General features: G+C 39.3%; 1 protein-coding gene across 2 annotated transcripts in view; it reads right to left on the bottom strand.

Annotated features, from left to right (window-relative positions):
• Window positions 1-22,240, bottom strand: part of HMCN1 (hemicentin 1) — a 214,411-nt gene that overhangs the window by 102,970 nt on the left and 89,201 nt on the right. For both annotated transcript variants that reach the window (XM_075096766.1, XM_075096765.1), the window contains exons 18-31: window positions 19,645-19,772; window positions 17,481-17,625; window positions 16,015-16,127; window positions 14,755-14,914; window positions 13,763-13,937; window positions 11,207-11,334; window positions 8,688-8,960; window positions 7,496-7,591; window positions 6,894-7,088; window positions 5,694-5,824; window positions 4,855-5,002; window positions 4,250-4,376; window positions 3,065-3,219; window positions 212-490 (exon numbers count right to left, since the gene is read on the bottom strand). In XM_075096766.1, coding sequence (XP_074952867.1) covers window positions 212-490; window positions 3,065-3,219; window positions 4,250-4,376; window positions 4,855-5,002; window positions 5,694-5,824; window positions 6,894-7,088; window positions 7,496-7,591; window positions 8,688-8,960; window positions 11,207-11,334; window positions 13,763-13,937; window positions 14,755-14,914; window positions 16,015-16,127; window positions 17,481-17,625; window positions 19,645-19,772 — 2,253 coding nt within the window. The remainder of the gene's footprint in view (window positions 1-211; window positions 491-3,064; window positions 3,220-4,249; window positions 4,377-4,854; window positions 5,003-5,693; window positions 5,825-6,893; window positions 7,089-7,495; window positions 7,592-8,687; window positions 8,961-11,206; window positions 11,335-13,762; window positions 13,938-14,754; window positions 14,915-16,014; window positions 16,128-17,480; window positions 17,626-19,644; window positions 19,773-22,240) is intronic.

Genomic DNA, 22,240 nt, shown 5'->3' on the forward strand with positions numbered 1-22,240 from the left:
AAGAGCTATTTGGAAGTCACACAAAGCCCAGGGTATAAAGCTCCCTCTACATGATCCTGCTAATACAGGCCAGTCTTTAAATGCAACAATTGACTGCTGTTCACCCTTGCCAGGCCTGCAAAGGCTGCTGACATTACAAAGGCATAAAAGCTTTCAAAACACACCTCCTGCAACATGGCAAAATAACCAAGTTGAGTAAACTCTTGCTTACCATAGACATCCACGTCATATATTTTTTCAGCAGCTCCAGCAGCATTGGTCACACGACAAGTGTACTTTGCAGAATCTGATACTTGGGCCCGAGGTATTTGCAGGAATTGCCCTCTATCCACATACAGAGCTTGGGGGCTGGAAATAATTGGCCGTCCATCTTTGTACCATGTAATGGTAGGAACAGGGATTCCCTTGGCTTCGCATTCCAAATTTATAAGGTTGTTAAGAAGTGCTGACACCTCTGCGGTAATATTCCCTCCTTTAATAGTAGGAGGGACTATTCCAAAAGACAAAACAACAGTATTAAAACCTCAGTGTACAAGCCTGTGTACATTTAAATAGCTCAAACATTAGAGTGCTGTAAGAATAAAAGATTTTAGCTTCATCAGGCTTCCAACCTTTCCTGGTGTTTTTGGGCTTCCCATTACCTTGTACATTGCCTGTACAATTCTCTGGGTCACACTGAGAGCTGAAAGCTCTCAGAAAGAGAACACAACATAAGCAGAATCTAACATGAAAGGGCCACCACAGCAAGGGGCACTGCAAGGCATTGCTGCCCCACTAGAGGTACCTGGAAACGTTTTACCTTCTAGGCTCCAGCATGTGCCAAGTTAGGATAGCTGGGCCTCCACGCATCCTGCAGTGCATCTGGGCATGGCTCTGCCTCCTCCCTGTCTCTGAGGGGGAAAGAGCAATCCCTGCATACCTTGGGAGGTGCATCCTCCCAGCAAGGAACAGCGACCTGCTATTTAAAATACCAAATACATCCAAGAGTCTGTACGACTGGGGTGAGAACTGCTCAGTACTCAAACCTTCTGAAGATGAAGTCACTTATTTTGAGACTAAATATGAGCTTAGCAGTCTAGCTTTATTTTTGAAACTTTTGGGTCATACTCATTCCCCTTACTCGCTAGGCAGCAGTACTCAGATTTTTCTAGCAAACAAGCTCTCATGTAAATCAGCCAATACAAAGAGTTCGTAAATCTCTGTAGAAGTAATAAAAACACAGTGCAATTGGCAACAAGTAAATTTATGACTGCTGAAAGTACCAGACACATCTGGCAGACACATTAACTCCTCTGCTGCCAAACATGCTTAGTATATCCTAGGCTTCCCCTAACTTCCATGGTGTTCATCTAAAATGCCACTGTAGAAATGCAAAGCAAAGTGTCAGTGAATGGATCTACACCTATGAGATGGGTCTTGCAGATTATCAAACCACAATGAAATATTTTCCTAATTAAATACTTTGTGTACAAAAATACACAAACCTATAAAATATGCTGAAATGCACCCAGGTCAATGGTGAATGCATTTCTCTATCAGCAAATACTTTCCATCCACATAGATGGGGAACAGTTTTAACATGGTGTTTCAGGAAAATATCAAAGCCAAAATTAGGGCTAAACATCTAGAACAAAGGAAGAACTAGCAAGAATTAGCATCTCAGTTCCTCACTTACTCCGTGGATTTCTGTTTGTCAATCCAGAATTAATGAGAAATTAAAAGTACAGAGATACTCCATTCTACTGCACAAATTCACCTCTCTCCTTTGAGGAGCCTGAAGTAAGGTCTACTCATCTGCGAGGATTTTATTTGTGTGGGGTTTTTTATTCCTCTAATCCCACAACAGCCACGATCACCAGCAAGTCCTCACAGTATTTTCTCTGTTCCCAATGAAAAATTACTTCACTGCAATTGGTGTACAGGCATATTTCTGTGCATGTGGTTGCTCCATGCTTCAGAAACAACCCGTATGAGTGAAATAATGTATTATAAGTTCACGCTTGTCAGAAAAGACACATAATCTTCAGAAGCAAATCCACAGCAAACAAGGACTCATCAGGTTAAGGGGTCACAGATTCAAATTCCTACACTTCACACCCTGGGCACAGGACTGTTATCTCACTTATAGATTTCTGCACTAGTTTCCCCCTAATTTCTGCTAGCACTGTGCTCTCTCAGTTTTCAGATCTGACTGGGCTGTCATATGTTCTTTGTCTTCCAAACTGAAAAACTCTTCCTCCTCTTGTCTCCTTTGAAGTCTTCCTTCAAAAGCTACTTCTTCCATTAATCTTTTCCCTCCTTTTCTCCCAACTGATAATCTCCTAATTTACATTAAACTTATCTAGACTAATCACAGGAATTGTCTGTTCTCCATGCCTTTTTCCAAGACTCCACTGCTTCTAAAAACACAAAAAGTATATTCATTGTACTATAAATGGGATTCTTTCATGCTAGTGTTTCTTCTCTTGCTAAAAATTACCTCAATTTATAACAATTTAAGGAAGATGACATACCACTCTACCTGAAGATCATCTGGAACATTCTTTTCCAAAGACTATTTGGGTCCAATTCTTACCGGTTTTGCATTTTACTTTATTCTTTTGCACTAACTTATTCCTGGCTGAATTTCTCCTAGTACTATGTTAAGGAAAATAAGAGCATGAGTGTATTAAAATAAAAATCTTGTAATTAATTTTCTCCTACCTTAGACAGATCAAAATAATGAAGGTAATGTGGTAATAAGATAATTCCACTGGAACAAATTAATAGCAAAATTTGAGAAGGCCTTTCAAGATTTTTGGCTTTCACCAATTAGGAACTAATAAAAAGCATATAAAAGCCACTTAAAGGCTAAGCTTGCAAAGACTATGTCCATACTTAACTTGACACACATAAATGCTCAAAAAGATCACTTTGTTGACAGATGACTTTTAAGTTATGTTTATGCACAAATTTTGCAAGATAAGAGCCTTAATTTATATTTGTCTGAGCATCTCCATTCAAAAAAGAAGTCTTATGAATAAAATGAAAGGATCTTCTAGGATCACGCATGCTATAAACATACCATGGATGATCAGCTTGACTTCCTTAACTTGTTTGCCAGCAGTGTTGGTGGCACTGCACTGATAACGACCTTTGTCAATCCTTCGAGCACTCCTTATGTGTAGAACTTGATCTTTGTCCAGAAGCTCAACATTGGGATCACCCAAAAACAAGGGCCTGGAATAGAGATTATTTTGCTTCACAGAACTCTGACCCCATCCTTTCAACACTGATTTAAACTGACAGTAATGAGAAGGGGTCCTTTAATGGCAGTTATTGTACCTTTAAAGAGTACCATTTAGCACTAGAGCTACAGCATTATCCAAAGAGCCACCTTAAAGGACAAACTATTAAAATTAACTTTATTCCTTATTTTTAGAAGAAACTAAAACACAGAAGTACTTTACTCAGGTCATCCGGGATGTCAGCATCAAAGCCAGAGTCCTACGCCTTATCTCAGTTTCTTTTTCCAATTACTTAGGTCATGACAGTCCTTTGCTGACAACAAAGTCTTTGCATTTACTAGATGAAAGTGTCAAAATATCAATACCAAAGAATAAGTAATTGTCACACCAGAATATCTGTGAGTACTAGCCAATGCCTACACTGAACTACACTGTTAAACACCAACACTATAAAAACACAGCCCATTTTGGTTTTCAGCTAATATTTTAGCCACCAGGAATTCTTCCCTTGGTATGCTTTCCTGGAAGGTGAGATGGAGAACCGAAACATGCAGGCTACAAATATTTTGAAGCCTTTAATGTATATAAACAGAACTGCATATGGCACTAGCTAGAAAAATGTTTGATATGGGTACTGACTACCAAAGAAAAAATCATGTCAGCAAAACAACTGTATTTTAACTAATGATATATTTAAAATAATCCAGATAAAATAAATTTAAAAAAATGGTTACATTTGTCTTGGTTCAAGCATTTTCTGGCTTCAAATACTGTAAATCTGCTCTGCAAGTACCAGTGTCAGTAATGGGACAGTTCACAAAGAAAAGCAGTTAACTGTTTTAATCAAAAGTTACCTTTTGATTAAAGAACTTACCACCTCACACCATCACAAGTTTTATCCGCTGACTAACTTAACACTAAGTACTTAAAAGCTGATCTTGCTGGTACAGCGCCCCTTTTCCCTCTACATTCTAAGGGAGGAACAACCTAGACAGAAACCACAAAAGCTGTAATATACTTACTTGCCATCTTTGAACCAGTGAATGTCAGGAAAAGGAAAGCCTTTGGCTCTACATTCCAGACCGATCTCCTGGTTGAGGTTGACTGCAATTTCACCAGGGGTATCAGCACCTATTATACTTGGTGGAACTTTAAAAAGAAAAAAAAGTTACAGGAAGAACTGGTATTTAACAGGAAGACAGACTATGAAACTGGAAGAAATGCAGTAGTGGATCATGCTATTCGCTTGAAACAACTTTAGTTTTCACTGCAAAGTGACTCCTTCTAGTTCACAACATCACTTCTACCATGACAAGCACTTCCACACTTCTGCTGGTGAACTGTACTTAAAACTATTCTTACATTAGACTGCTGTAACCCAAAATACAAAACAAGTCCCAAAGACCAAAATCCAGAAATGAAAAGCAGCATTTTGTCTGTGTTACTACAAGAATGGCAAATTTTCAGTCTTCAAAAGCCACCATGAAGAGTGCTTTGGCAGCCAATATTTAATGGGCAGTGAGAGGAAAAAATCTTTTATAATAAGAATCCATTACATTTCAATTTAAGCATCAACTGTTTTTCAGATCACCACCTAAAAAAAAAAATCCAAAAACATGGAACTAACCTAGTATATCTAGGTTAAAAAGCTTCTCAGAACTTCCTGCTACATTTATCGCTTTGCACGAATATTGTCCAGCATCATCAGTACCAGCTTTAAGGAGCTTCAGTATCTTCCCATTGTGCAAAATCTGGAGAGTACTGCTTTCCACAACCTTAAAAGAAGCCGAGACATTAGCCTTGTGTGATCCAAGTTACATCAGCCAAATATCACAGCTGGATTTTTATAAGAAATGGTAGTTTTAGTGTAAGGATAATCTGTTTCCCCTTTCAGTTACAGCACCGATCTCCTCAACTTCTGCAATCTATTCGATATTACAGCACCGATCTCCTCAACTTCTGCAATCTATTCAATATGACTTGTAGCTCAACGTACAATGGAGAGTGGGCAAAACCAAAGAAATTCTTTGTCCATCAGTAAGGGTAAGTTACAAACATGCATAATAGGGGGTCTCCTTGTATCAAACTATACCTTACCAACTACAAGGATAATTGTAAGGAATTCAAACCTCAGTTCTATTTTCTCCATCTACAGAATGAAGAAAATATCATTATTTGTCCCCTCTGCAAGGACTCTGGCTTCTACAATACTGGGAGATTGCTAGGGCTAATTCCCAGGGAAATCTTGAAAATAGAGAATTTACTTTTGACTTACTGAACAGCTGAGTTAATAGATTAGCCATATTTAGCTGGCTTTCCGTGTGAGTGTTCTTATGGCAGTTTAAATATACATAAAGGCATGTACATGTGCTTACTTTAAATGAGTTCTCATACCAAGCACTCAAAAGTCAACAGAAAACTGACTGACGATGGCTATGTTACTTATATTAGGTTAATCATACACACCTGTATATCTTCTTTGTACCAGGAGATGATTGGGACGGGGTTACCAGATACTTCACAGAAGAGGCTTACAGGGTGATGAACAACTACAGATGTATTTGTCACCTTTTCTTGATCTCTAATTTCAGGAGGAACTACAAGAAACCTCAAAGTCATGCATTAAGCCTTCTATTTCATAGAAGCCCACTTCCTCCTTCCCCCAAGTCAAGGAACACTGTAAGCTAAGTTTCTCAGACCTTTTTCATTGCCTCCCCAAGGTTTCCATTTCCCTTTTCACTCTGGACATATCTCCCTGTATCCCTTCTTCTCTATCTCAAAAAATAGAGTCTCCTTTTGCCCAATAACAGACTCCCAGGGAAACGCACTCAAACACAATGACCATTGACATTTTAAAAGAATAATCTTAAATTTAATTTTATTTAATCTTAAATTTAATCTTAATCTTAAAATCCCACATTACTTGCTTAGCATAAAAAGGAGGCAGATTCCAGACAGTCATCCTTCCTCTCCACTGCTCCAGTCATCCCTACAAACATGTGCCTATCATTTGTCCCACTACGAATGCATAGAGAATGGGCTTCTGTGGTAGATTAGAAAGTTCAAACCCCATGGATGAGCCCTGCTTACACATGATAGAATTCCTCTTTTCTCAGAATAAAGATAATGATATAATCCTGCTCAGGCATCAGAACTAACTATCATGGGAATTGAATGAGACTGGAATAAAAGTACTCTATAAGAAGCAAAATACTGAAACATATCTCAAGGCCACATGCAGAGCTATTTTCCAGTTAGGATTCTAGAAGAATATTGGAAACAAGAACTCTCCTATTCTATGTTCATTCTGATAAATAATTTTTCTCATATTTATATTTAAAATGCATATCTATCACCCAATCTTTAATTTCTACAGTACAAAAATCTTAATTTCTTACTTGCATTCAAGTTTTCACGTATAATTAGAGCCCTCTACAAATGAGATGCACATAACTCTGAGCAAAACAAAGATGGTTTGTGCATAAAGTCACAGAGAACAGAAACAATAGAAAAAATAGAGAATATCAGAATAACAGAAACACAAGTACTCAGATTAGATTTTATAATTCAACTGCATATAGGCAGATTTGGGGCATGCAATTTCCCACAATAAAGGAGATGATGTTCTTCAAAAACAGTTCCCCAATAGTTGTATTTACTATTTACCATGAACTTTCAGGTTATATTTTCTTTCTGTGCTTCCAGCTTCATTGGTTGCCACACAGATATACTCTCCATTATCAGAAGGTGTAACAGAAGCTATGATCAGCAGTGTCCCATCATCCATAATTGAAATTCCTGGTTCACTACCTGTCAGCTCTCTTCCATTACGGAGCCATTTGATGACAGGCTTTGGAACACCTAGCAAGAAAAAGGTGAAACTTCAAGAAATGGTTCGCTCAGCTCAGAATAAGAAAGATTCAAACAATTCCCACTGCTTGTTGGAAGTTGGCAAGGACAATGCACAGGGAGGCCACAAGCTTTCAAACTTAGGGGAAGCCCCAACTGTTACAGTATGATTTTAACATTAAAATCTTAGTTCTAAACATTATAATATGCTTGTTGGCTAGCAATGTTGGCTAGACCTTCCGCACACGGTGGTTATTTAAATCACTGTTAGTTTTACTTTTTCCACATAAAATATATATGAAAAATACTGTGCAGATTGTACATTTTTTATCCTGACAAGGAGTACACAGACACTTATTAGTTTTCAATGGTCAACAGAAAAATATACTTTTGTCAGGAAAGGTGGTAACGATACACACCTTTTGCTGGGCACGGGAATGCAACGCGTTGATTTGCCACTCTTTCTTGGAAGAGGCTGTTGTATGGAGTGTCCAGATCATCAATAGTAGGAGACTCTGAAAGAAAATTAGACCCCAAAAAAATTCTTGATCTCTGCTCCCAAAAGTGGCAAATAATGTCTGGCAGTACATAACACTTCTAAGTGTCTCTCCTTCACACAAGGTCAGATTCCAATAAGCCACTTGACATTGATGAAGTGTACTATACAAGCAGTTTTGATTTCAGTAGGAATATTTAGGAAGTAAGCAGTACAAAGAGGCTTTCAAATTTGACTGAAACAGGTTCTCTCTAAAACCCACTATATTTGTTTTGAAGGTAGAGGCAGTGCTTCTGCAAAGTCTGAAAAATACTATTTAAACTGGCTTTTCTCATACCACATATTAGTACTACTTCCATCCTTTGCTCTCGCATCTCATTTTAAACTTGTGTTCAGACTGACACTATACAAAGAATATTGTTTATAATTAAGTAAAGTTACTGGCAGTTCTTTGTTGTTTCTAACAAGCAGTCCTCAGCACCTCTAATCCAAAGGGATTGGAATGTTGCCTTTAGACTTACAGAGAAGAAATAATTCCTGCTTAGCTTAAATCAGTCATGCTGCATTGATGTTTGTCAGCCCATCAAGTGAGGAGTTATACTACATATTTAAATTGATCACTGTTGCCCTATTACCATTTTGACAGCATACTAAGTGATTAAGTAAAGAGCTCAATTTCAGCCCATGCAAAATTCCAATTCCATTTAAAGCTGTGACACCAGGCTTCGAGGTTCAAAGACAGTCTCTGAAGATGTGAGACATCTGAACACACGGAGATAATATTTGAAAAAGAGGTTTCCCATACAGGAATCTGATTTTAATTACCTATTACAAAACCAAATCTTAAGTAACTTGAAGATTTTTTTTATCAAAAAAAAAAGTAATGTGCTTTGAGTTTCTTTTTCTTATTTCTGCAAACTCTCCAAAGACTATTTGCTCATTCTTATTTTTCTTAATTAACATCAGAACATCACATCTAAACCAGATTTGTATTTTGCATCATGTAACAGTCAATAGCAAAAAGCATTGCTCTCCAAAACATAAATCAGACACCGCTGGCATGAAATTATACCTAGCCAGGGCAGGAGGCAAGTTTTCAGCCCTAACATAAATACCTTGAACTTGTACTGTTATCTCCGACGTATCACTGCCTGCTACGTTACTAGCGACACACTTGTAGATTCCAGCATCAGGAAGCTGGATGTTGCTGATGCTTAGAGCTCCATCCAGACTGTGGATAAACTGCCCTCCATCTATCGGCACAGCACTTCTGCCTTTAAACCACGTGATTTGGGGGGGAGGGATCCCCTTGGCACTGCAGGGTATGTCAACTTTGTGGCCAGCTTGGACTTTCAAAACTCGAGGCCCACGCTGTATCTTTGGAGGAACTAAGGAAGGCAAGTTTAGGTTTAGTTCACAGTAACATGAAGAAAATGATGTACAAAATCATTCTTAAGGCTGAGAGAATTAGCGTTGTTCAGTCTGGAGAAGAGAAAGCTCTGAGGAGACCTTATTGCAGCCTTTCAGTACTAAAAGGGGGCTTATAAGAAAGATGGGGACAGACTTCTTAGTAGGGCCTGTAGCAACAGGACAAGGGGTAACAGTTTTAAACTTAAAGAGGGTAGATTCAGACCAGATATAAGGAAGAAATTCTTTGTGATGGGCGTGGTTAAACACTGGCACAGGTTGCCCACAGAGGTGGTAGATGCCCCATCCCTGGAAACTTTCAAGCTCACGTTGGATAGTCAAGTTAAGCAACCTGATCTAGCTGAAGATGTCCCTGCTCATTGCAGCGGGGTTGGAAGAGATGACCTTTAAAGGTCCCTTCCAGGCCAAACTATTCTATATTTCTGTGAAATTCTTTTCCCTTTTTGTCATTTTAGAAAGTGTCCTTCTTTATTCACCGAAACCAAATTCCCTCAGGTGACTAAGAAAGCAGACCTGCATGTTCTCCGCATAGGATAGGGTGTACAATACCCTGCTGTTTGATTTATTTGAAGAAGCTACATTTCAAATTCTACTGTGTGACTTCCATATGAGTAGTGTAATATTATTACACTGAGCACACTTGAAGAGCTATGGACACTGGCTCTTCATAACACAGAACAATTCAAAAGCTTTTATGATAAAGTTAATTACATTTTCCTTTTGACATTTTAATTTCCTTCCTCAAATCCCTGATCTTTGTATGCTTCCAAACACAAGTTCAGACAAGGAGATAAAATATGACTGGAAGAGATTTTGCTGGTCCCAAAGAATAATATAAATCCAACATAACTCTTTTGCCAAATGTTTTTCTTTCCAAGGATCGTTGACAATAAAAAGGCTTATAAAGAATGTCTGAAACAATAACAAGTGCCATTTTTCCAGACTCTCTGGTAATGTACAATTACAGATAAACAAAGATGTGCACTGATATCTGACTTCTCTATACACAGAACCAGACAGTAGTCTATTACAGCCATTGTAACTGAAATAGTGTAGTGGGAAGGTTTCAGAGCTGCTGGGGGCATGAGTTCCAATCTGGTACATTTGTGGTACTCGGTCCACTTCAAAGGCATATGCTGGCAATGGCCATTGGCAGCAATAATTCCAAACTCTACATGAACCACAGGAGAACTATCTCTACACCCACAATTACTATTGATCAGCCTCATCGGTCTGTGCCAGGCCATGGCTCCTGCACCCACTCTCCTATGTGCTTTAGCACTGGCAGAAGGTACACGTGCCATAACCTGTGGTTCTGCCTGACACAGGTAAGGAGGAATAAACGAGAGAGCACAGAACTAGCAACACGTGACATTGTGTAAGTGGTTCAGAGACTGTGGTTTGGGCCCCAGTAAGGGAAGAGCAGGAGAGAGACAAGGGAGTGAGAATGTGATGATCTATGGTAAGAAGGAAAGGGAAGGGGACATGGGTCCTAGCTTGAGCAAGAGCAACTAGACACCTTCACAGAGGTGCAGGAAGGTGGGCACAAGCCGAGTGTGCTGGTTTGAACAGAGAAAATACAGTAAGATGGGTTAAGGTATCAGTTTGCAAAGGTGGGTACAGCAGAAGGTACATGCATATAGCTGTGCACCAAAGCAGGAGCAGGTGCCTACCCACAGGTGACAGAGCTGCACACTGGTTCCACTACCACCTGAGCAGGTGTGCACGCAAACTTCGGCATTCGCTGCCAAAAGAGTTTGGATATGTAATTCCCATCATGTTGGTGGGAACTTGACACTTGTAAGCCTCAGCCAACTTCGCTATTCTCAGCCACTGTTTGCAAAGTTACTGCTGAGAAACCTCCTGCACAGAGAACATCCAAGTGCATTAGAACAAGTTTTCAGTTCTTAAAATCCCTCTGCTGACTTAGAGTGTTAAATGTCATATTGTGCTATAATTCTTCCATGAGCCTAAGGGAAAGGGGGTGGGTGAATGGGTGTACATATATATACACAGATGTGTGTGTATACAATATTTCCTTTCTACATAATCAATAACAACAACTAGCATATGAAGATAATACAACCTGAAAGAATATGGGTCAATAGTATTTAATGTACATAAGGAAAAATGTTAGAAAAGCTCTGTATGATGCTCAAGTCCATGCGGAAACTTGCAGATGATTATCCTTTAAGTTAAAACTTACCATGTACACTTAGATTCACTGACTGAGTCACATTCCCAGCAATATTTGTGGCTACACAGATATACATTCCACTGTCTGAAACTTGTGTCTCACTGATCTTCATTGACCCTGAGGGTAGGAAAGTGTGCCTGGAAAAATAAGGAGATACACTGTATAAACATGTATTGAAAGGTGAATGACCTCTACTTACACATTGCTAATGATCGCTATGAGCTAAAATAACACCATCCTACAGGGTATACTGAGCTGTGCCATATTACTAAAATATTACTTATATTTACTAACTTTTTCTCTTTACTGAGCCACTACATTCAGAATACACAGCAACTATATAAAATATAAGATCCAAATTACAAAATTTGGTTCTAGCTACTTACAGAACATATTAAAATCTGTTTCATTTCTAGAAAGGGGTGGAGGGAAAGAAAAAAAAAAACAAACAACAAAAAAAAAAACACCACCAGGTAGAGAAATGGAGCTCTTCAACCTCCTGTCAAAAATTCTTGCTCAGCCCAGGTCAGTGGTGTCAGAAAGTTAAACAACTTTTAATACTACTTCATCCTGGCAACAGAAGATGTTATGTTGATGGAAGACGAGATTCTGAAGAGTATTCTGATTCAAAACTGCCAGTTCTGGCATTTATAGAAATTGTCATTATTTATCAGTAAATAGTTAGCTCCGTAGCATTAATTTTTACTACAGTTCTGGTCACAGGCCTATAACATTATGGGATCCGTTGGCCAGCTAAACCAAAATCTTCTTATGTAGAAGTCAAAAGTAACAGAGATAGGAAAAATAAATGAGGAGGGAAGGAAAAAAAATTACAGCTAAGAACTGACAAGAAGAAATTCAAGTCTAGCACTCAAGGTTATATACAGAATTTAGGTAAAGTTAGTGGGACCTGGTGAATTGGTGGTATCATCTGTCTTCCTTTCTCTAGCACTGTCTAATTAGGACAATGTTATCATATGGGCCTAAATGGTGAATTTGGGGATTGCAATGGCCCAGAGAGATGAATGGAGAGAAAGTGAAGTATATTTCCTCTAGGCCACCCAAATCTGTCTGGTATTATGATTCCTCTTCTGCTGCCCATATCTTTCTAACCACCCCCACCGCTCCCTTTTTCTTTTTTTTTTTTTTTTTTTTTAATAACCCTAAAAGATAGATTGTTGGGGCAACTCATCTTCCACTATTTTGTCCACTAATTACATTTGCTTTCTGATAGAAGTTCCTTCATTTCTGATTTCACTCTTCTTTTGTTTACGAGTCACATTTCTAACATCATCGTTGGGTGGTCTCAAACAATTTTGTTTGGACTAATTCTTTAACTTTTGCTGACATCTGTAAACAATCTTACAGAACAGGCTGAGCTGGACTTCTGCTACTCTGGACAACTTGGATCTCTCCACAACAGCCACGAGCAAGTAGCCTAATTTATCAATGTCTCCTGAGGTAAATCGAGGACAAGTAAGGGACTAAGAATGCAGATTTGTTAGTGCATGCAATGTGCTCACAGGACACAGCAGTAAATTCCACACAGATTACTAACGACAAATCAACCCTCTGTGCACAAGCCTCCTTCACCAAATATGCTGGCCCAGCAGCTATGAGTTGCTGAGGCTGTTGCAGACTCTGAGGTGCAGATTTGGCTGCGAGGGAGAGAGGCTCACTTTCAGGTCTCTGATTCCTTAATTCAGCTCTGACACTAGCTGATTCCTTCCACTTGGATCAGACCTCACGTCAGAGAGACACTAGACAAGGGGCACAGCGATTGCTACACTGTGTATTTGGCCAGCATTAGCATTTCCTGGTTTATCAATACAGCTGTAGCCTTTACCTCTTCTGAAGTATCCTGAAGACTAGAAAGCACAAGCACGCCCCATGACAGTCCCTGGCACTTCAAGTGGGAACATACAGAAAATTAGCACTTACTCATTTCCTCCCCTATTTTGTACCATACTAAAATAATAAGGAAGAACTCCAACATTATGGCCCATGCTGTATACAAGACAGTCCCCAACTCTTCATTCTCTAAGGCTGTCAACTCAACATTTTTATGAGCATTTAGCTGTTTCCACATGTTCAAGAATATCTGGAGAGTTATTGTATCCAAAACACAGCAAGCAATGAGCCCTTGTAAGCACTCCCAAACATTTATCGTCATCTGTATTCTACTGGCAGCTCAGACTTCATATGAATAACAGACAACACTCCCCTGAGAATAAATATGAAAAGAAAAACAATTTTAAAACATTTATAATCAGGCACAGATTATGTGGGTCTCTGGGCACCACTGCAGTACAAATATAAGAGGATCTCTTCTGCCTTGGCCTCCTGAGATCATGTATAAACACGCACTGGAATGGAAGCTGTACTATGATGCATGGTCTTAGCGTCTGGAAAGAGAGTTTCAAGACCTAGTAAAACAGGGTCTTCATGCAGAACAACTTGGTACCTTCTGATTGATCCTGTGGCAATTAGAAATTATATACCCTACCAAAATATTGAAAACTTAGACACAATTCCACTTCTCTTGTTTTCGTCAAGCATTGTTACCTTGGAGAGAATGGAGATATGAGCTGTGTTTCTTTGGCCCAGGTAATTATGGGGGGTGGCAAGCTCTTTACTTCACATGGAAGTGTGACATCTTCCCCTGCAATTACTGAGATCTCTATGGGTTTATCAAATGCATTTCCTTGCTGGTCTCCAGGCCTGGATACTCTAGGTTTCACTATAACATGGAACATGTTAAGAAGCTGCAATGAATATACGTATTTGTACAAATTTAACACAATAAAATTTTACTTCACATCAAACATCAATTTTTTATTAGTTATATAACATTACAATCCTATTTCTAATGACACGTCTGCAACAGACAAATCACTGTAATGCTGATGTACAGTGCCTGTACCTCAGACACTGGCTGATGCCTATAGGCAATACCACAAAGGCCAGCAAGACTGCACTATCTACCCAAAAAGCTGAATAGCAACGGATATATGTAGTTCATGCATATGCTGAGCTCTGTACTGCACAGGTATTTTGCAACTAATACCTCAACTATGTTACACTGCAGCACCAATACCTACAAGCCATAGAAGTCTTGGAAAGCAACCCTACAGTAAATCAATTTTTTTTATAATATTGGGAGATAGTAAGAAGCTTTGGGACTGATGGAATTAATGGATCTTTATTTTTCTATCAGCAGGGACTTCATTCCTATACAGGTACTACTTATTCACTTCCATAAAAACCCAAATTATGATCAGCCCAAGATTCTAGTCTGTGAAGTCAAGGGAACAGGTAGCAGGGGGTTTAAAAGAATCATAACAGCTGAAGGTTAGGCCTTTCAGTATCAGCCATTTATAAAATTACCTACTATGTGGATCCAGTGATCTAGGACAAAGTCGACAGCACTAATCAGAAATTACTTTAAAACCCATTTATGAACTAGGATACCCACAGTACAATCCACGTGAGTTTTACTGCCTGAAGTAGGATGCAATGGGGGGAGAGAGACTACACTGATTTTAGCTCTTACATACCATAAACAGTCAGCTGGACTTTCCGTGTAGCATAACCAGCAGCATTTGTTGCAGTGCACATATATTCCCCAGTTTCTTCACCCCCTGGTGAAACTACATACAGACTTCCATCAGACCCTGCAGAAAATTTCATACTGCTGGAAAGAATTACTTCTCCTTTCTGTGGAAAGACAAAAAAAAAAAAAAAGTCCACAGTGCCTGGATCTTCTAAAATAAAACAAATTACAATCATTTTGTAGAATCACAGAATCATTAAGGTTGGAAAAGGCCTCTAGCATCATCAAGTCCAACCACCAACCCAATAATACCAGGCCTCCTAAACCATGCCCTGAAGTGTCGCATCTACACGCTTTTTGAACACCTCCATGGATGGTGACTCCACCACCACTCTGGGCAGCCTCTTCCAACGCCTGACCACTCTTTCAGTAAAGACATTTTTCCTAATATCCAGTCTAAACCTCCCCTGACACAGCTTGAGGCCATTTCCTCTCGTCCTGTCACTAGTGACTTGGGAGAAGAGACCAACAGCCACCTCGCTACCGCCTCCTTTCAGGTAGTTGTAGAGAGTGATAAGGTCTCCCCTCAGCCTCCTCTTCTTCAGGCTAAACAACCCCAGTTCCCTCAGCTGCTCCTCATCAGACCTGCCCAACTTCGTTGCCCTTCTCTGAACACACTCTAGCAACTCAATGTCCCTCTTGTACTGAACACAATATTCAATAAAAGCTAAAGCTTACAGAGATAGAATAAAAATATAACAAAAGAATTAAAACTATTAAAGGAATATAAAAATGTTAGTTCCTGTAGCATCCTCCCTAGTTTACTCCATTGCTGTGATCCATTCATATGAAAGCATCTTGTCAAGGACATGATGAAAAGTCACAGATGGTTAACCCCAGAATGCCGTTATTAGACACATCATACTCAGAGAAAAAAGTTGCCTTAAAAGTAAGGCTCCAAAATAAAAATGAATTCTTAATCTGTAGCAGGTTGTGTAATTATCAACTCACAACAGGAATATGAACAATTTCTTAAGTGTTAAAAACAAAGACACAGCAATAACCAAAGCCCTTCCAAAGAACAGAACGTTCATGTATGGCTGGACTATGGCCAGCAAGCTCTAATAAACAAAAGCATGTATGTGAATAAAAAGAGATTTCCAGGCCCCTCACAATGGAGGCTTTTGGCTGTGTTTCTTGTATATAACTAAACAATGTGTTCAATTCATCTTTCACCATGAACAGCTCAAAGGTGAGAAGTTACCTTGGACCAGACAATAGATGGCTTAGGAACTCCACTTGCTTTGCATGGTAATGTTACTGGGATCCCTTCAATGGTGCTAAATATCTGCTGTCCATGCTGAATAACAGGCAGAACTAAAAATAAATGCAAATATCAAAACACATGCAGAAGACAGATTTCAAACCATGGCACAACTCTCACAACAGAACCCTTATATTCAACCACTACTTCATACAGGCAGCAGGGTTTGGGAATTTTCAGCCTCTTCTCTGAACCCTAACATTGACCAACCACTTTCTCTTCCACTCTCCAGTCTTTCATGACAGAATAAATACCTGTTCATAACAAAGCATGTCAGCCATAGATCGATCATTAGATTAGGTATCTATAGTTTTAAAAACTAACTGTGGGTATTTCACACAGCTGATTGCAATAATTTCAGAAGTCTTTGTCACAATATCCTCTGACAACATTTTAGGCCAGGCTTCCCGAAACAATACCGTACATGATTCAACATATACAGCACCTTTCGTGAGAATGAGTTCAGGATTTTTGGTGCTGAATCAATTTCCATCGATGGACAACTTTTTGAACAGAGCAGATGAGAGTGTGAAGAACTGTCACTTTCCAAACTTATTTAATATTTGTTATAAATGCTACAAAGTTGCACTAACTGCAGTGATGGTTTCTGCAGGGACTGACTGTTAGAGGACCTTGAATAAAAATCCCAGATCACTTCACAAAATCTGTAACAAGAGATAACAAGAACCCCTTATCCCTACTTATCTGAGCTGGCCTTGAATTAACAAGAGAAAAAAAAAAAAGATCAGATTTAAGGCTATAATACCAAAAACTAGATCCTTCTAAAAACATACAAATATATTCCTTTCTGTTCTCAAGTTCTGAAATATTCCAAAAAACTTCAGCTGAAATACAGATAGGTTACCACAACACTAACACTTTGCCTTACTGTCCGTGTAATTTTTGGAGCTTTAATTGAAGGGGGGGGAAAAAAAAAAGAAGGGGGGGGAGCCCCAAAAGCACAAACACATTTTCCCCAACTCGTAATTCATTTTCATTCTAATTCTCCCATGAGTTCTGCTTCCTTATATCAGTTATGAAACCCCCAGACAGCGCTTTTCATGGTTTTCCAGTAAACTTCCCCTTGCATCTGTTTTGTTAATAAAGCTAAAGATGAAGATTGCACAGCCCAACCTTAGTAGGTATTTAAAAATAAAGATTTTTCATGATTGCAAAATGGTTTTATTTTTGTTTTATTTTAAAAACAGTCTCAATTACTTGGTTCTTTCCTGCACAGTGGATCCAATTTCCCACCACGTCACTTTACAAAGTAACATCATTAAAAAAGAGGGAATTTAAGAAATTAATATAACGATAACAAAAAATCTCTAGTGAGAGTGTCTGTTAGTAAGAAACACACTCTCATCTTGCATTCAGCACAAAAGCAACAGGACAGTGATCCTTACCATACACATTAACAGTAGTAGTTTTATTGCTTGTCCCAGCAACATTACTTGCCATGCAGGTATAATCACCGCCATCCTGCAGACGAACTCTTTCAAGGTGCAAGCTTCCATCACTGCGAACATTAATGTAGGGATTGGGAACCAGCTGCCAAGAGAGTGACGTAATGTTTTACTGAAGAAAATACCTGTTAATATTTGCTTTGGGATGCAGTGTGGCTTTACTTGACTATTTCACATTCTTAAAAATTACATTTCTGGAGACTTTTACTAGAACTTTTCCTACCTTCCACCTTTCATAAAAAGCTAATTTTAAATAAGAATTTTGGTAGCACCTTATATTTACTGCTGGAGTGAGATTAAGATCTGCAACGGCACCTCTGCTCTGCCCCAGCACATATAGAACTGCCACACATGCTTATAGTTACACACTGAAGCAATAACAAACTTAGCTGAATTATTTTACTGTATTTTTGTTGGTTATTCTAGTAACTCAATTTGATCATAGATCAGCTTTTGATTAGTGCAATGACTTGTTCTTCTTCCACAAACAGATTTTTTTTTACAGTTACCAAAACCTTCTAACTTGTCTTATCCATCAAGTAGAAAAGATCATCTCTGAAGCATACTGTTGTGAAAGATAAGAGAAGTTACAACTCTCACAAAAGAGTAATTTTTTTTTAAGTTACATACCCTATAGCAGCAACAACAAAAAAAAAAATCAAGGAGCTCAGCATCATAGACTTTCCTTACAGAAAGGCTGTTAGAATGCAAAATTGTTCCAGTCATGCCGTGCTCAGGAAAAGCTGCATTCTCTGAATATAACTTACTCCAACACTTTCCCTGGAGTGTAGATTTTGCCGCGAGCTTACAACTACAGGAAACTAGCATTACTACACAGGTGAATTAGAAACTCTTCAAGGAGGATCCTGCCAGTATTTCTCACAGAAGTTACAGCCTGTGCTACTTGCACTTACACAGTCTAAAGAAAAGTCCAATGATTCCCAGTGATTCAAAAACTGAGCAGAAAACTCTACCAAGTGAAGGGTCAAGTAGTGCCAGGGTTCTGCTTGGTGATAATAAATTTTAAAATTTGCTATCATTTTTTAATTACAGCTGTGGAAAAGGGCTTTAGGGAGAAGTTAGCAAGCAAGATAAAAAGCAGGGCTTCATAGGGATGTTGAAGTCAGTAATTTGGCTAATACTAAAGAAATTAAACTTCACTCAGACAACTAACCTAGGCACGGTGTCTGCGCCACCTTTCTGTCTGCAGGAGTTGTAAATTGGCAATGGTATGCTCTCAAGGGGGAGAGAAAACATACGTGCTTTCATGCTCTGAGCAGTGCACCACTATGAAAGGAGTATATGGTACATGGAGGCTGACATTTACCTCATCCCATCAGCAACATTAAAAGTAATGGTGCTAAAAAACCCTAAATTTACAGAAATCTTCTGGTATCTGTGTTTTTAAAAAATAGGGGAAAAGAAATGCTTTTCAGTTACCAGGTTTTAATTTCCAGCAGTTTTTCATTCTGGTGGGATATTCCTGAATATAGCATGCCTAAATTCAGAGCCTAAGGCTGAAATTCAGGAGCTAAAGAGAATGCATAAAACTGCTTTGAAAGTAAGTGAAATAGAAGATAAAAGGACAATTCACAAATACTTTGGTCCCAAATTCTTTTCTGGACCTTCACATTGCCCACTACCATCTCCTATTCCCTGATCTCCCTTCAGAGTTAGAAATTTCCTGGTGTGGGCAGTGATCAGAGTAAGGTATAACTGTCAGGATGCCACACTTCACTTCCACTTTCATATTTTGAACAGTAATAAACTATTGTTTTTCAGAGGAATGGCTGCACTCCAGATGACAGTGCCTGCAGAAACTCAGAAGCAGCTACTGCCTGGCAGATACAGTGAAATGGCTTATCCTGAGGAGGCAGCAGCTCCTGCCGAGTGGTGGTTGTCTGCTGCAATTCACCTCGATAACACTGGATCCTTGTTTCCAAGGAGCCAGTCCAATCTTGTGAAGCACCTTTATTTGTAAGCATAAAAATCTATACTCACATCATCAACTTTTGTAAATTAAACCAAGTTGTTATCATGGCTTGAAATGTCAGTTGTAGATTTTCTCTGCCAATAAATCATACAGAAAACAAAACAGCCTTACCACCATACTGTTTTTAATCCACCTCCGGTCTGGAATCGGGTTTCCAGCAAGTAGTACACATGGCAAAGTGAGCTGCTGCCCCTCAATTACATTGGCGGTAGCTGGACTTACTCCAATCAGAGGTGTAACTTGAACAAAAGAAAGAATTAAAAGAAATTATTAGGAATTTTTATATATGCATGTAAAGTATTACATCTCGATTTTTATTATTAGCCCTGTCACCAATGCTGCTTGCAGCAGCTTCACACAAAGGTCTCCTTGTGTAAGGTACTATACAAATATAGAACAAGAAACATCTCCTACAATGAAAACTATATGATTTAAATAGAAAAGCAAAAAAAGGCGGTAAAAAAAAATGTAGCCATCAGAAACAGCAAGAAAGTTCCAACATACTTAGTTTTATGACAAAAAATACCAGATGGGGTTCTGGTATCTGACATGTCAATGCTGCAGGCAGGGGGAAGAAAAAGAAACAAATTAAGCTGTTGGGTAGCATAGAAGAGAAAAATGAAGCTGGAGGAATACACATACAATGATCCTAAGACTAAGAAATAGCAGCAAATGGAAGACGTTGTCCAGCTGAAATTAGATCCAATCCAGCATTTCCCTGAAAACTCACGTTCCTTTGGATACTAAGTTGATATATAATTTTTCATTACTTTGGCAAAATACCAAAGAAAAAAGTAGCAGATTTGGTGAGGACAAAAATAAGTGATAATTTCCTGTGGGCACAAAATTTTAAGGGATTAGGATAGAGGGCAACAGCAGAAAATTCTGCAAGCTCTGCGAAGAGCCAACAGAAAGCACTCCTGTACACATGCTTTGCAAATTAGTTTTAAATAATGGAGGTTAAATAACACTTAAATAGGTAAAAACATGTTGTCTATCAGTTACTACTAGCATTACAGACATCCACCACATGTTTTAAGTTAACAAATGGTTTCTGATGGCAGATGGACTCCGTTCTTATCCTCTCACAAATGTATACACTTCATAGCATTACTTTTCCTTTTATTGCCAGTTGTCCAACTGAGATAATAAACAACTCCTTAATAGCACAGTTATTGTCAGAGCTAGACATTTACTGTCTTCTTGGATCACTAAGATTCCTTCCCAGTCACAACACATTGACCTAAGCAAGTTCATTACAGCTTTTTTTTTTTTTAAGATTAATTAATGTCAGAAACCCCATCATTATGGTGATTTTTCTTTCCTTAATAAAGTGGACATCGTAAAAAGGAACGACAAGTGCTCGTGGTGGGTGACTCTCTGTTGAAGGGTACTGAGGCACCCATCTGCCAACCTGACAGGGAGTCACAAGAGGTATGCTGCCTTCCAGGAGCCAAGGTCCGAGACGTTGCCGAGAGGGTGCCACAACTCATCAGGAAAACAGACTACTATCCACTATTACTATTTCATGTAGGCATGAACGACACTGAGAGCCGTAACCTGTGTAAAATCAAGGAAGACTTTCAAGCCCTGGGGGAGCAAGTGAAAAACATTGGTGCCCAGGTGATCTCTTCCATTTGCCAGTTCGAGGGAAGGGAGCACCAGAAACAGGCACATAATGCATATCAACTCCTGGCTATGTGGCTGGTGCCACCATGAAGGGTTTGGCTTTTATGACAATGGGGTGTTCTTCAATGATGACAACATGCTAGGGAGGGATGGAATCCATCTGTCTAGAAGGGGAAAGGGAATCTTCAGCAGTAGGCTGGCTAACTTGGTGAGGCAGGCTTTAAACTGAAGGACTTAGGGGGTGGGATCCGTTTTTGAAAACGCTCACACCAGCACATCCAACGGGGGAGAAAGTCAGGCCAAGCAGTGCGGTGATAAAGGTTCCTTAGCTGTCTCCCAAGAGGTGAAACAGAAGAGTAATCACCTCAAGTGATGTATAAAAATGCATGAAGTCTAGGTAACAAACAGGAGGAACTGGAGCTCCGTGCCCTCTCAGAAGGGTACGACATCATAGGAGTAACTGAAACATGGTGGGACAACTCAAATGACTGGGGGATCACAATGGACAGTTACAGGCTCTTTCGTAAGGACAGGCAGGGTAGAAGAGGTGGAGGAGTTGCTCTCTACATTAAGGAAAACCTTGATTGTATCGAAGTCAACCAAGGCAACTGTGACTGCTCTATCGAATGCCTCTGGGTTAAAGTCAAAGGGGTCATCTCCAAGCAGGACCTCACAGTGGGCATCTGCTATAGGCCTCCTAACCATGATGATGAAACCGATGAAGCGATATTTGGGGCACTAAAGCAAGCTTCTGGCCAACAGAATCTGGTCCTGATGGGTGACTTCAACTACCCAGACATCTGCTGGAAGAACAAAACAGCAGCTCACATGTCATCCACCAAGTTCCTGGAATGCATAGAGGACTGTTTCCTCATACAAATGTCAGAAGTGCCAACCAGGAATGAGGCACTGCTGGACTTGGTATTCACAAACCGAGAAAGCCTGCTTTGTAGTATCTCGGTTAGTGATAGCCTTGGCTGCAGTGACCACAATATTGTGGAGTTTGGGACCCTGCTGAGTGAGCTGAAGGTCAGCTCTAAGACAAGGGATCTGGATTTTAGAAGAGCAAACTTCAGTT

This window comes from Phalacrocorax aristotelis, chromosome 6 (genome assembly GCF_949628215.1).
Source record: "Phalacrocorax aristotelis chromosome 6, bGulAri2.1, whole genome shotgun sequence".
NCBI classification, from domain to species: Eukaryota; Metazoa; Chordata; class Aves; order Suliformes; family Phalacrocoracidae; genus Phalacrocorax; species Phalacrocorax aristotelis.